The following is a 16372-nucleotide window of genomic DNA, read 5'->3' as shown; positions in this document are numbered from 1 at the left end:
CCTCTCCGAAAGAGGTGGCCATCCCGGCTCGCCTTCGTTTCGTCCAGCTCAAGATCCTTCACCGGGTTTACGTGACGGGGCCAAGGCTTCTGCGTATGGGTTTTGCTGGTGACGGAATGTGTAAGCGTGGCTGTGGTGCGTTGGCGACTTTCATGCATATACTGTGGGAGTGCCCGAAGGTGGAGCGATTCTGGCGTGGTGTGCATGAGGTCCTGCGTGTGGTGACGCGTGTTGCGCTGCTGCCTGAAGCGAGGAGATGCTTGCTGAATGTATGGGAACCGAATGACTATTCGGTCCCGCAGACGCGGTGGGTGACTCTGGGATACATGATAGCCAAGCGCGACGTTGCTCAATTGTGGGGATCCCAGAGGCCCCCTGCGGTGTCGGCCTGGAAAGAGCATATGGATTGGTGTATGTTTCGTGAAAAGGTGGTGTATGTGGCGAGAGGTAAGCCTGGGGCGTGGGTGAAACTCTGGGGCCCCTGGAACGCCTACCGCGGGGGTATTTGTGAGCCGCCACTGCTACCGGCTGCCTCGCCTGCTCCATCTCCCTAGCCGGCCCCCCTCCCTCAGCCACGGGCGCGAGACCCCCCAGTCCCTGATCTATTCCCATTCCCCCCTCCAGAGTTTTGCTACTGGTTTGGATCCCCCACTTATGGAGCACGTGCTGTTATTTTGGATTGCGGGTTGCCTTGCGGGTGTGGTTTTTTGGTGTTGTTTTGTTTCAAGAAAAGGGAACCGTACTGTGGGCTTGGAGCTGTGTGGCCTGCACCATTGATTACTCCTGTTTTCACTGCTCTGCACTGCCTAGAGACTTTTACTGTATGTGTGCAATATGTTTTTTGTCATTCTAGCGGCCGGCCGGATGGTTGTAGGCCCATATCTGTAACTTTTACGAACTGCAATAAACGGTTTCAAAAAAAAAAAAAAAACAATGGCATCACTAAATACTACACATAAAATCAGAGGGCAGAACTAATGCACTTAGTTAGTATTGGGTAAATCCTCAACAGGTATAACTTTGTGCTACTTCTTGACTCTGAGAATATCATGCTAAATCATCACTCAAAAGTATAATAATTTCTCACAGTGAGCCTTGTGGATTAAAATGTCCTAACACTTATCCAGGGCTGTAGGTAAAACTAATATGGGTATGATATGGGTATTTCAAGATGACAATGGTAACTGTCTCAGTCTCTGTTTCATTTTCCTGCAATGACCCAAGTACACACTAGAGTTTTATGAAATCAGATGCGGCTTTACTTGCTTCCTTCAGCCAGGGCTACTCTGGCAAGCACCCACTCATGAACTGTGGAAAGAGGCTGTGCTGATTCTGCCCCAGCGTTGCGATGTAACCAACATCTTCAGTCACTACGCACAGGCATTGCGTCTTTGAACCTGAGAAGGAAGTGACGCTTGGATACAGGTAGGGGGAGAAACCACTTCGATCCTACTTGTGCGTAAGGGAGGAGCTTCTTTTGTGGATCTTTTGTGTGCAGATCTTAAGCATACCACTAAAACAAAATGTACAGCCCACCCAGGGTCGCAGCGGTGATCTTGGCATTGGTGGAGAGGACCCTGCCAAATATGGCTGTGATCCTTCTTAGAGCCAAACCATCAGAAGACCTTTGCTGTCTTGAGATAAAGCCGCTGACCACGGCTGTAATTCTTCCACTCACTAATCCATCCAAGGTGCTTTGTTCTCTGGGCTGCTCTTCGTAGTCAATTTCAATTTCAATCAATCATTTGTAGAGAGCACTACATACCCATGAGGGTCTCAAGGCGCTGGGGGGGGGGGCGGTGCTACTGGTCAAACAGCCAGGTCTTGAGTAGCCTCCTGAAGGTCAGCAGGTCTTGGGTCTGTCGTAGGCTCAGTGGGAGGGTGTTCCAGGTCTTGGCAGCGAGGTGGGAGAAGGATCTTCCGCCGGTGGTTGTTCTCCGGATGCGAGGGACGGTGGCGAGTGCGAGGTCGGCGGAGCGGAGCTGGCTGTTGGGGATGTAGAAAGAAAGTCGTCTGTTGAGGTAGGCTGTGCCGGTCTTGTGGAGTGCCTTGTGTGCGTGGATGAGGAGCTTGAAGGATATCCTCTTGTTGACGGGGAGCCAGTGCAGGTTTCTCAGGTGGGGAGTGATGTGGCTGTGGCGTGGTACGTCGAGGATCAGTCGCGCAGAGGTGTTTTGGATGCGTTGCAGTCGTTTGATGAGCTTGGTCGGGGCTCCCGCGTAGAGGGCATTTCTGTAGTCGAGTCTGCTGCTGACGAGGGCCTGGGTGACTTTTCTTCTTGTGTCTGTCAGGATCCACCTGTTGATCTTGCGGAGCATGTGGAGGGTGTTGAAGCAGGAGGAGGAGACAGCGTTGATTTGCTTGGTCATGGAGAGCGTTGATTCCCAGGTTGCGTGCGTGGTTGGACGGGTGTTGGGGCTACCCCCAGTGCCATCAGCCACCAGGAGTCGTCCCAGGCTGAAGGGTTGGAGCCGAGTATGAGGACCTCCGTCTTGTCCGTGTTCAGCTTCAGCCGGCTGATCTTCATCCAGTCGGCGACGGCCTTCATTCCTTTATGAAGGCTGGATTTGGCGGTGATGGGGTCCTTGGTGAGGGAGAGGATCAGTTGAGTGTCGTCGGCGTAGGAGATTATGTTGAGGTCGTGCTGTTGGGCGACGTGTGCGAGTGGGGCCATGTAGATGTTGAACAGTGTCGGGCTGAGGGAAGAGCACTGGGGTATGCGCAGATGATCTCGGAGGCTTCGGAACGGAATGGGGGGAGGCGGACGCTCTGGGTTCTGCTGGAGAGGAAGGAGGTGATCCATTCCAGAGCCTTGTCTCGGATCCCTACTGCATGGAGGCATGCGCATAGTGTGAGGTGGCAGACGGTGTCGAAGGCGGCAGAGAGGTCCAGGAGGATGAGGGTCGCAGTCTCATGGTTGTCCAGCAGGGTCCTGATGTCGTCGGTGGCGGCGATAAGGGCAGTCTTGGTGCTGTGGTTGCTGCGGAACCCTGACTGCGAATGGTCCAGGATTCTGTTTTCTTCAAGGTACCGGGTTAGCTGTCTGTTGACGATCTTGTCAAGGACTTTGGCCGGGAACAGCAGCAGAGCGATGGGCCGGCAGTTCTTGAGGTCTCTTGGGTCCACCTTGGGTTTTTTGAATAGGGTTAACCTCACATGATTGTTTCTGTAGTTTTCCATAGAATGGTCAGGGTGAAAGCTCCACATGGAAGCACAAATTCAGGGAGCAAGTTTGCTCACTCCAGGGCATTCTTCAGGGGGAATCATGATCACAGACCTCACCACGTGGTCTGGTGGTGCAGATCTGCAGTGGGCCGACTTCAGTTCCTCATAGCCTTCCTCTCCAAGGCAGTCTTTCCTTCATTCCAGAGTACCTTCATCACTTTCCCAAAAGCCCAACAGGCCTTTTATTTCACTGGGTGTTTCCCCGGTGGGCTGGAGCCCTTGAAGACTAGTTTTGAAAGCCCAAGGCAGATCTTGGTGCTGTTGTCACTTTTTCTTACTCCCGAGGTTAAGTGCAGCAAGCAGGGGAGGATTCATGAGAGAGAGAAAGAGAGTAAGAAATGAAGAGAGAAAGCAATCAGCAAGAAGACAAGAGGGAGAGGGAGAAGGAGAGAGAATGGATGGATTAAAAGAGAGAGGTAACATGAGGAGACAAAAGAATCGGAGCGGGTTTCACCAATATTGCCAGGGCTGCTTTTGGTTCCCCAGTCCTGCCCTGATCCTTACCTCACTTCAGCATCAGTGACCCCTCTCCTCAAGGAGATTGCAAGGCTAATCTACCAAGTGAATCCAGAACTTGCATGTCGGTTTCCACACCTGGCAGTGTCAGGTAGCAGTCAGTGGTCCCAGCCCTGGAGCTCAAAGGTCTTTCTCGGTCTCCACTGATGTGGCCCCGCTGGCACTGGTGATGTGTAATCCGAGCACAATGACTGTGCTTTTCTGCCTAATATGTATACTCAGACAGAGATTGAGGAGTCCACAGGCCCATAGCTGAAAACAGATTCAGATGGTTCCCGACTTTTTGCATATTCTTCACAGTGGAAATATACCTCTGGCATCCATATCCCACATTTCTGGTTCGAAGGACCTGATTACAGGGGAATGGCAGTGCATTTTGGAAAGGAGAGTCCACTAGTCAAGTCTCCCTTTGAGGGTAACCAGTAAAAAAGCCTGTCCATCAAGTGCAATCTGTTGTTGCAACCACTGTCTGTTGTCTACAGCCCGGCGGGCTAACAGTAGCCAGACTAAGAAAAGGAGAGGTACAAAGAGTACCACTGCGAACCAGACCCCCGCTCGGGGTCTCAATCTGTTTCTACACAGGCACTCAGTGTACAAGTATGAGTGTTGTGTGTGTCGAGGTCAAAACTGAGCATAGTCTTGTTACATGGGAAATCCAGGGCAGCAGTATACACTATTCTAAGCCATGCATCAAGACCATTTACTTTCCTACAGTCCGCAATAGTGAGAGACATATTGCGAGGACATCAGAGGTCCTAGAACTGGTCGGCGGAATACAACCCCTTCCGGTAGCAGTGTGAGTGCCACAAACTGCCCCCTTCTCCTCTCATTGACGGAGCAAATCCGACAGACTACACTTTATTGTTGCTGCTTGAACAAAAGCCTGTGTTGCAAGGAAGATGGATGTCTGTCACTGATTCAGCACCGGTGCCTTCAAACTTGGGACATCATAGGGCCTATCGTGCTTCAACCTAGCCCCACTTTCAGGCCAATAAATAGTCAACCAAATACCTTCACTCAGAGAGACGATGAACTCAGCTCCTGCAAGAAGTGGTGTTGGAAGTGTTTCCACCATGTGCGTGCTGGCCAGTGACGTCAGCGCAGTACAATTTAAGAATTTTCAAAAAATCATTGTTACTGATTGCACGATTGAGGCTAACCCCTTTATCATTGAGCGGAGAGAAAGGGCTTCTCCACCCCAGCGACTTTGGGTTAAAATAAAACCCATGGTTCTTTTACAAGAACATACTTATAGATGTGTGGATAAACTTTGTTCCACCCATTCTTAGCAAGCACGTGCTTATTCAAAAGGCCACAATACTAATAATACATTATCAGAAACAACAAATGGCTTCGAGTCTTAGTTGGGTAGGAAAACGTTTTGCTTTCCTAACTTCCTGTGGTCTCAGTTAAAGGCAGATAAGATAAAGATCTCTTAAGTTGTTTCTCTGCAGCTCAAACCCTCGGTGTTCACATCACATACATGTTATACCCCTTGGAAACCCTGGAATCATGCCAGGAAAATCCTTGTGCAAGGGCTGAAATCATGTCCACCTGAAGTACTGAGCCCCAGCAGGGATGCTCATCAAGGAGGGAGCATGGTCAGACTCCCGGGCTAGACATGGCTATCATGGATGAGGTGTTAGGGTTAAAACACAATATGAAATGCTGTGGCAAGACAAATGCTGCACTCAGAGGTACTCTGCAATGGAATGATGCATTTCATACTATTATGCCATGGAACAAGCCCTCATCAAAGTTATCTGCTAACAGTTTCAGTTTAGTGTGTATTCAATTAAACAAAAGATACCCTCAGAATTAACGCAAACACTTATGCTAGTGCTGGAAATGGCCATAATCATTGTGGATGCCAAGCTAAGATTGCTTTTAGATTTGTAGTTCAGCCTGTTTTACTTCTAGAGGCTCAGTTAAATTGGTCAATCTGCATAATTCTGCACTGAGACTGAATAATTTGATAGTACACTTTTTCTACAATTGTTTGTCTTATTAATGTCCAAATGGACTCATAGCTTTTCTCATAATAAAAGTGAGTTTGCTTTGATAGCATAAAGATACAGTAGTAGCTGTGCTCCAAAAATTAAATTAATTCAATGATCTGCTCCAGATAATGCCAAAAGTTGTACGAACTCTATTCTGCTAATATTGACTTAAACAGAGTTCTGCTTTCATTACTCTCACTGAAAGCTCTGATCTGTTAACACAACGACGTAATGTTCTTGATAAAAGCAGATTCCGCAGACATCTGTTCTTGGGTAACTACAGACTCACTTACACCGCTGCTAATTTTTTAAGATGTTTCACATCTAACACAGACTAGGCTTGAACAAGCAGCACTTTATAGAGATTCACTTTATTGTACCAAGTGCATATAAAACATAAAGTTCAGTACATAGACGGTGTATACATGAGATTCATTTTTGATAGGATCACAGAACCCAGGGTATGATGGTGACTTGCATTGGCCTCATATTATTGTAACTGTACGTTGTAAAATTGTGTTTCTACATATTAACAACGTGATAATAGTCCCACATGTTTAGTCAAGTGCCTCGGCCAACTTCAAGATCACTGTCTTGAGGTTCCAAAACCACCCCCTTAGCTACTACACTAAGTCTATCCACAATCACTCTGAACAGGACTTGAGATGTTGGGCAGCTTTCCTAAACAGAAGAGATAAGGTTGTTGCAAATGAATGAGGTTTAGGGCCCTAAACCATCCTAGTCTCCCTAGTGATCTCAAATATACGCGCAGGTTGTACCACACTGCACTCTCAGAATAGTGCCCTTAGTAAACAAAGCCAGCTTGCCCACTGTGCAAGGTTGTACTTTATTAATGCTAGGCTGCAGGCTAAGGCCACCTGTTCTGATGATACATTTTCTGGATTTCTTTCCAGAATATGATCCTGAAATAAATGTTTTAGATCCTCTGTTGCCAAGCACTTGGTCAATATGCCATCTTTAAAAAAGAACATCTATTGGTTGGACTGCAACCACTCCACAAACCACTGAACATCCCTTGAGTGAGAGGCGTTCTATGTAACGATTGGTTCTGTGAGACATCAAGGGGTAATTAGCAGAGCTATAATCCCTCTTTTATCATAAATAGACACACTCAACAACACTAGGAAACCAGGAATACATTTCAGGATTTATTACAATTAAAATTCTATTCTAGGGCACACAATATGGTTTGTAACTATTATAAAACAAAATAGTGGCAACAACTGTTACAAGGAGAGTGAATATAGAAACATATTTTAACATTATGTTTGTACTAATGAGCTTTTTTTTAATATCAATATGAATCTCTGCTTCTTTCTTTTGGCTAACTAAGCTAAACTTAGCACCAAAAAGAGACTTACATCAAGTTTCATAGATTGTTTTCACAGGCATTCCTTTTCAGAACAATTACATGAATGCTCAGCAAGGAACTAGAGTAGTTCTGTTACACCTGCTAGCCTTAGGGTGGTCTGCCCCCAAACCTTATGCCTTCTCCCCTCCTGTTTGGATGAATTGTAATGTTTCTTAAATTTCAAACAATTATGCAAAAGGAAATTACCCACATTTTCCACATACCTTAATCTAAAGGTATCCTGGTCCAGGGTACTAGAGCTTTAGTTCTGACCCTAGATACCCAAGGTGGGTAGTCCAGTGAGGTCCCAGTGATCTAAGACAGAAGAAAATAGTTTTTGTGTCCTACATTGAAGATGGGAATAACAATGCAGGATGCAGACCTTTGTCCATATACTCCAGGATTTCTGGGGCAAATGTTAACATTTCCAAAGAGCTAGGGCAATTATTCTGTATTTATACAGCTGAAGAGCAGCCAAGAGAGAGCTACTGGAACCTGAGCCTCAGAGCTGGAGGCCGATACCAAAGGGGATGATGGACGGAGCGCTTGAGTTAATCAAACACTCACCCCCAGTCAACTGATCTGGGTTTAATCCATCATCATTCTTTAGCTCACTCCACCACCCCAGTTCAGACATGGCCATATGCAAATCAGTCTGACCCTGTGCCTCATGGGAACAGTCCAGCCCGAACTGCCAAGCCATGTCTTCCCTGGACCGGAAACAAACATCCTGGGACCGGTTTCGGGTCCACAACCCTCTTCAGCCAGGCTATCTTGAATCCAGTGGCAAAGTGAGCAAGGGACCCACGTCTGGGCACACCCTGCCAACTTAGAGCGAACAAAGCGATACCAAAGGGGATGATGGACGGAGCGCTTGAGTTAATCAAACACTCACCCCCAGTCAACTGATCTGGATTTAATCCATCATCATTTTTTAGCTCACTCCACCACCCCAGTTCAGACATGTCCATATGCAAATCAGTCTGACCCTGTGCCTCATGGGAACAGTCCAGCCCGAACTGCCAAGCCATGTCTTCCCTGGACCGGAAACAAGCATCCTGGGACCGGTTTCGGGTTCATAACCCTCTTCAGCCAGGCTATCTTGAATCCAGTGGCAAAGTGAGCAAGAGGCCCACGTCTGGGCATACCCTGTCAACTTAGAGCGAACAAAGCGATACCAAAGGGGACGATGGACGAAAGCTTGAGTTAATCAAACACTCACCCCCAGTCAACTGATCTGGGTTTAATCCATCATCATTCTTTAGCTCACTCCACCACCCCAGTTCAGACATGGCCATATGCAAATCAGTCTGACCCTGTGCCTCATGGGAACAGTCCAGCCCGAACTGCCAAGCCATGTTTTCCCTGGACCGGAAACAAGCATCCTGGGACCGGTTTCGGGTTCATAACCCTCTTCAGCCAGGCTATCTTGAATCCAGTGGCAAAGTGAGCAAGGGACACACGTCTGGGCATACCCTGCCAACTTAGAGCGAACAAAGCGATACCAAAGGGGATGATGGACGGAGCGCATGAGTTAATCAAACACTCACCCCCAGTCAACTGATCTGGGTTTAATCCATCATCATTCTTTAGCTCACTCCACCACCCCAGTTCAGACATGGCCATATGCAAATCAGTCTGACCCTGTGCCTCATGGGAACAGTTCAGCCCGAACTGCCAAGCCATGTCTTCCCTGGACTGGAAACAAGCATCCTGGGACCGGTTTCGGGTTCATAACCCTCTTCAGCCAGGCTATCTTGAATCCAGTGGCAAAGTGAGCAAGGGACCCACGTCTGGGCATACCCTGCCAACTTAGAGCGAACAAAGCGATACCAAAGGGGATGATGGACGGAGTGCTTGAGCTGGAGGTCAACACATGCACCCTTAAGGCCCATCCAAGCCTCTCTTATTTCCCATAGACAAACAATCTACTGATGTTCGAACACCACCTCAATGCCGAGACTCTCCTGAGCCTGCGTTCCACGGGCTCATTGAGGCACATGAAGACATAGGAGCATACCTACCCAGATGCAATGAAAGAGTAGAATGCAAGACATCATTTCATTATTTTGTTTTTCTCCCAACTTTTGGGTATTATGCTTCAAAGTTCCAATACCAAAACATACACAAAGACCATTCATGAAGCTGGTGAACTGCAATTAATGCATACGCTGTTCAAATGTTATGCAGTAGAGCTAGATAAGTATAATATCTGGGAAATTAACATTAGTCGATCCAGCGAGAAAGAACTGTTGATGTAAAAACGGAAAATAGAACATGAAGACCTTCACTGAGTAGTCTATCCTAAAGAAACATCGTCAAAATTCGATGCAGGATCCGTCCACAACAAGACCCCCCATGGAGTAGTTTTATTCGTTGAAGCTGCTGCTGAGCATACACCAGCTCAGGTGATTCTGATAGATGTAGCAGAGCAGGATACTCCCTGGAGGTTAACACGGGTGACCAGAAGCGCTCTACAAATCTACTGATTGATTGCTTGAACACACATGTCCTGGATAGGGCCAGGAGTTCTTTCCCTCTGGTTTGGCGGGTCCTGTTAGGTGGTGTTATAGTTTGTTTCACTTCTATGGGGAAAATAGCTCTTTGGTATGTTATTACGCGAGCCAGGAGAATCAGTGAGCATCCGGCCCCATCCAATAGCAAACCCTATTCTAGCTCATGTAGGTCCAAAGTATTCTTCACACTCTTCCCTCCTTTATACTAATAATGTTAACTGTTTGCCTGATTGTGAAATAATCTGCTCTGTTTTTCAGTCCATGACACCTTGTTTGCTCAGGGCTTGATATTTCTAGGACTCCACAATATTATCGAGAAAGAACAGCTCCTTACTGTAAGAAAACAAACGGTCCAGATCTAAAAAGAATAAATCACCCCACCTATGGGGTACTATAAACATGAGTTGATAAGACCCATTCCATTGACAAGTGATGCTGTCATTGGTACCAAGGTTGCTAGGACCTCAAACTGCACCAACACCCCAGATGAAGTAACAACAAAACCATCCAATGGCCAAGTGCCATGTGTTAAAAAAAAGAGTGGACAACCCAATATGGTGCAAGGGTGCCTGCACTGGCCCTACACTGCTAAGTGTAGCGCCATCGCAGGGGGAAACGCAAGGCTGCACCATATCGCTGTAAATATGGTGCAGCCTTGCATTTCAGAAGTGGCGGAGACAGGCGTTAAGCCAGGAAGGCTAACGCCTCTCTCCGCCACTTCCTTGTAAATATCCTCCTCTCTGTGTCTGGATGTATGGAAATCATTTGAAAACATTATTTACATAGGTTCAGATACCTATGTTTGAAACAACAGAAATACACGCCAAATGTGAACACTGGCATAATGGTATGGTAGATAAAGAAACCTATTTTAGTTTTGGGGGGGGGGGATTTCAGGATCATTTTTTAATCTTAGAATGTATGGCAGAACCACAGATAGTGAAAGGTGCAGGCGGCACAGTGAACTTTGGTAGAAGTGAACGTAATATTATATAATACAATTAAAAATTAGGAAAGAACTGCGCACCGTTATGGAGGCGGATGGTTGTGTATTAAATTCATGATGTTTATTAATCACAATCTGTGGGCTTATTGACGTAAACGTTTCAACACCGTATGTCAAAATCAGATGGGGTCACTCTCAGGACAGGAAGACATTTAAAATAAGAGTCATGCACACTTGCAGAGGAAAAATGCAGCACAACTTCATAGGAGGTAGGAACATAAGAAAGACTGGTCTATGGGGCACATGCATCAAAATTTTAAATTGCAAATACCTAATTACCAATTCCTGAGAATCGCAATTAGGTAATTGTAATTTACAATGCATGAAACTCATAGGGCCACATGCATCAACAAGAAAACTGGTCGCAAACGGGCAGATTAGCAGAATCTGCCCCTTTGCGACCGGTATTTTTGCATTTGGGATGCATCATCCCAAATGCACAAATCGCAATTTAAGGAATCTCTAAATAGCGATTCCTTAAATTGCGATTGCATTTAAGGAATCCCAAATTGAGATTCCTTAAATGCAATGCATTAAAGTTAAAATATTAGCGATTTCGCTAATAGGGGGAGCAAATTACCATGAAGTTGAACTTCATGGTAATTTGCAAAAACTTTGAAAAATGCACTTTTGTGCATTTTTCAAAGTTTCATGTTGCGCACACACATGCCCTTAGAGCATGTGTGTGTGCAACATATGTGCACAGATCAATTTCAGGGGTGCATTAGGGTGTCATTTTGACACCCTTGCACCCTTGAAATTGCATGAGCAATTTGCGAGTACCTACTGGTACTCGCAATTTGCCCATGCAATCTCCAAATCATTCCTATGGGCCTGGAGGCCCATAGGAATGATTGGGACGGCATTCCTTAATTGCGACTCGCAATTTGCAAGTCGCAATTAAGGAATTTGTAGGAATCGCTATTTTTATAGCGATTCCTACATGCATAGGCTTTTGCAATTCCTTAATTGCGATTCCTTAAAAATCGCAATTAAGGAATCGCAAAAGTCTTTGTTGATGCATGTGCCAGAAAGAGTTTCAGATTGCGATTCCTAGGGGTTGGCAAATTGCTCTACCTCATTAATATTAACATTTTTGGCATTCGCAAACAGAAGGCAAAAATACTTGATGTAGGGACCCATATGAGATTAATGAGATTAATTTTGCAAAGCTGCACTCCTGGATGCTGAATCGATTCTGACTTGATTTCCATGTGGCAGACTATCTCTTTCCTACAAGTATCATTTGTGACATAATCAACTAGTTCTGACTTTTAAGCCAAGAGCATTTTTTAATTTGGGAATTGTTTTACTTTGAACATCATGAATGTTGACATAAAAATCTGAAGACGCAAACGCTGTTGGCTAAAAGCCAGGAATGACTAGCACACATGACATGGGGCCTCTTGGCGGCTATGGGAGGTATGCTGCAGTACCTGTCTGCAACCAGCAAAAGAAGTGTACGAAATACCCGTTGTAGAGGTATAGACCCAGCCCTCTCATACACTCCTTCCGTGCCCTAAATGCAGGAGTGATCTCTGCTCAAGTAACATCTTCTTTGTTCATATTGACTCTGCTAGGTGATTGGCGTTCACTTTCAATGCATCCTCCTTCCTCAGGTGCCGATGATTAGTGGTCGAGGACTGGGCCATACAGGGGGCACTCTGGATAAACTAGAGTCTGTACCAGGATTCAGCGTCACTCAGGGTCCAGAGCAGGTAAGGGAATCATGCCCCTGCACACAGGTGCTGATTTGTCCTCTTCGTGTAGTTCCTGCAGCTGTCTAGCCCTTTGCTTCCCACCTGACTGATGAACTCCCCCTGCCGGTCTGGGCAGACGTCAGGGGGAGATTTGTGAGGGGGCGGAGTGTAAGAGGGTGGAGTGGAGCAGACTCAAGAGAGGTAAACGTGGTGCAGCAGGGTGGTAGAGGGAGAAGTCGACAGACGACGATATAGGTATAATTAAATAAATAAATAATACCTTTTCCTTCGTCTGTAGACTCCCCCCCCCCCCCCGCAGTGCCCTGCCTCCCCCGTGCTTACCTGTGCCGGCCGCCACTGTTTTACACCCTCTGCTCAGTGAGTTTGTTGTTGGTGCCATAATAATGAGAAGTTGAAATGCCCTATTTTGTTCGTAACAGTGACTGCCGGCCTTCCTGCCCGTCACAAGTTATGTTACTTTTACTTCACAGGTTCTACATTGAGAGTCATTACAATGCAAGAGTTACATTTCTTAAGTCTTTACATCGCAGGTAACTTTTGAGTGTTTTATTTTGCGGGGCTTTACTTTATAGATCAGTTACTTTTTTGTTTTATAGATCTAAGTGATCTTATATAAAATATATGTGTAAGTTTCTGTTTCTACAATTTGCAATAATGTAAATTAAATGTAATTTAAAAAAATGTTTTGGTTTAAATAATTTAATTTAAGGTAATTAATATTTAAAATGTATAGAAATATGAAATATCATTATTTTTCTAAGTATGGATTTTATTTTTTCCTAATAATTAAATGTTTGGGGGTATAGCTTTATAGTTTTATAAAGTCTTTTAAACAGGATTTGGAGTATTTATATGTAGTCACACATTTCTAGGATTCAGAAATGACCAGTACTTAGCTGTAGTAAGGCGGTTTTAGGATTCAAAGGTGAGTATTGTTTAGGAGTAGTAAGGGTTTTTTTGTGCTGAGGGATGGGTAGTATTTAAGAGTAGTAAGGGATTTTCAGTGTTCATGGGTAGGTATTTTAAAATTACATTAGATTAAACCAAAGGTATTGAATTTAATTAAAAACAATATTGAATTACATTTAAAATAGTATTATTTTTTAGAATTAAACTATATGTTTATATATGTGTGTGTTTATATATATATATATATCTTACATTATGGCAGTGGGTGGTTATAGTTAGGTCTGCGTTTCCATAGGAAAAGCATTTTTTGGTTTGCTAAAAACTTTGGCCCTATTTTTACAAATCTTCATAAAAATATCTGCACTGTTGGCTTTGAGGCACTCTTGCAAGAGTCCCTCAAACCCAAATAAAAATAAAAAGGTTCTGATTGGACTATATAGCTTTTTTCCTTTGTGCCACTGCGGTCTCCCAGCATCAAGCCGGCAAGGCGAGCGCTCTGACTGGCTTGCTGCAACATGAGAGAAAATGTTGCAGACCGCCATGGCAGGACTCAGGGACTTTGTCCCCTGTGTAGAATATGTTTTAGAAATAGATATAAGGAGCAGGGCAGGGAAACCCCCTTCTGCATTGTATATATAATATATATATATATATATTTATTTATATATATATTTATTATATTAATATAAATATTTTGGTGTTTTTTTTAAAGCTGCGATCCAGTGTAACGCATGCCAGACCGTGGCAAAGAAAAAAAAAGAAAAACGTTGACTGGTATTCTTTTTTTATTTACATTATTGGACCCCAGGTGTAGGCCAGAGCCCAGAGGTCTACATTTTTTATATATTTGGGGAGGATGCACGAGTGGAAGCTCTGTTCCCGAGTGATTACTGGCCCCAGGAACCCCATCCTGGGGGGCTGTAATCAATTAAAGGGGAGGTGGGCATGTGGCCCCACTCCCCATGCCTCTATTGGGCCAAGGGGACTTCATACCCTCAGGGCGGAATACTAAATAATGGGGAATGGGCATGCTGCCCCCTCCCTATGCCGCAATTGGGCCAGAGAGCCCCATCCCCTTGGCTGATTTCTTTAAAAAAGGGGAGGGGGCATGTGGCCACCCTCCCCAGGCCACTTTGGGGCCTTAGGAACACCATCTCCTGGGCCAAATTCCTTACCAAAGAGGAAGGGGCCACTTTGATGAACATATTTTATTTATTTGTGCACACAGCATAAACTAGTTTGTCTTGAGACACAACTCCGACATGTGAAGAGCTACAAGGTCCCGTTAAAATATATACACTTTCTACTTCAAATTGCGAGATTACATACCTAAGACTTGCAGCTCCCAATAAATGCGTTCCCCCCTGACTCCCAGCACCTCCTTAGTAAACCTAATTGATATCCTGATTATGGTTCACCAGACCTTTGGGGGAGCGTGGCTTGGCCGAGGACCAAGATAGCTGCTCATGCCTGAAGCTCCGGAGCCCGTGCCAACATTAGCCGGCCTAAAGCCGCTTCATCAACCCGATAAATGTTGCAACGCAGGTGGAGTTCAAACTGAGCTCCTGGGGACCCTCTTGACGACCACGCGACCTGTGCAGCACCATATGGGGCGACGTTGCTGCTGGTGGCGACTGGGCCCTGACCTAGCCCTTGGAGGCCCCACCGCGACAGAGGCCACAGGCTAGCCTTAGGGCGGGGCTTTGGTAGTGTCTAGCGGCCATGCCTCAATCAAGTCTCGCTGTGATGATGGCCCTACTCCTCGCGGTGGGCTGTTCATTGTGCGCCTGAGGCTCATGACATCGTATCTGTGTTGGCATGACTGGGATCGGACCTTGCGTCTCCTTGAGTCACAGAAAACGGATATTCTGCAGCGGTCATCCGCTCCCCTCTGAACACCTGTGGGACTGAGTGCTTACATGCCTGCACAGCCTTTCCAGCTAAATGCAACTTAATATTCCTGGGAACTTGCGGGGCAAGTGGGGTGATGCCCAACTGATCTGCTGAGGCACTACTCCAGAGCGCGCTCTCCCCTTGGGTTGCAAGAAGGGACTCCCGACTGCTAACAGGGATGCTTAAGGAAAGGGTTCTACATGTATCCCCATGTATTAAACAGGCTATTCCCCCTTCCAGCACTACTTTGTATTATGCTGCTCAAAGTGCCTCATTGTGAGCGGAAGGATGGGTGCTGATGCTGTGGTGCCCACACTACACACTAGCGCTGTGTTCCTCTCGCAATGTCACCACCCACCGCGTGGAGGTTAATCTTGTTGCAGTGGGAGCTTTTTTCACCCAATAGCATGATTCTGTGCTCCCAGCTCCCATCCGGACACACCATCCGCTGTCCCCTGGGCGCGCGCTTGCCACAATGGGATGCACGGATCCTCACCAGCGCCCACTGTCCTTCGACTCCTCCAAGACCCCCAGATGTGGGGATGGCGAATCTCGTGGTGGTGCTGGCCCAAGCTCAGAATTTGGAGGCGAGATCCCGTAGGAATGACATACGCATATCAGGAATCCCAGAATCCACCAACACAGGCGTATGTACAACAACGTGGGACGACTACTCACTGATCTTTTAGGCAGAGAGGCCTTCTCCACCTCATTCACAATCGAGAGGGCCCACAGAACCTTTGGGCCTAGACCAGTTCCTGATGCACCTCCTAGATTATCGCCAAGCTGATCAAATACCTAAATCGGGACTCTATACTACGTCTAGCCCGAGAAAAGACTTATTGCAATACCAAAGCATGATACCGGCGTTCTATCTGAACCACACCCTAATTGTGCAATAGGCAAGACACAAATTTGCAGAAGTCAAATTAATTTTGCGCACAGCCAATGTGAAATACTCAATGTTTATCCAGCGAAACTTCGTGTCCAACACAGTGGTAAAACGCATATATTTGAAACAGCGGACGAAGCCAGTTCTGTAAACCCCATCGCGCCAAGGTTGCTTCTAAGAACATAGCGGCTGGCAACTTATCTCCCAACCACCCATCATCTGTATAATGTTGCATTGGTGTTGGCATCTACCAGGAGTTTTCTGTTCCTCCGGTTCCATTCTCTAGCCTATGAAAGGGAAGCAGAGCCCCCCCCCCCTTGGT

At 46.1% G+C, this 16372-nt stretch overlaps 1 protein-coding gene across 2 annotated transcripts in view; it reads left to right on the top strand.

Annotated features, from left to right (window-relative positions):
* TYMP (thymidine phosphorylase) overlaps positions 1 to 16372 on the top strand; it is a 231107-nt gene that overhangs the window by 157848 nt on the left and 56887 nt on the right. For both annotated transcript variants that reach the window (XM_085653764.1, XM_085653763.1), the window contains one exon: positions 12255 to 12353. In XM_085653764.1, the coding sequence (XP_085509890.1) occupies positions 12255 to 12353 (99 nt within the window). The remainder of the gene's footprint in view (positions 1 to 12254; positions 12354 to 16372) is intronic.

Source organism: Triturus cristatus, chromosome 4_1 (genome assembly GCF_964204655.1).
Source record: "Triturus cristatus chromosome 4_1, aTriCri1.1, whole genome shotgun sequence".
Classification (NCBI taxonomy): domain Eukaryota; kingdom Metazoa; phylum Chordata; class Amphibia; order Caudata; family Salamandridae; genus Triturus; species Triturus cristatus.
This window is presented reverse-complemented; position numbering and strand designations above follow the sequence as displayed.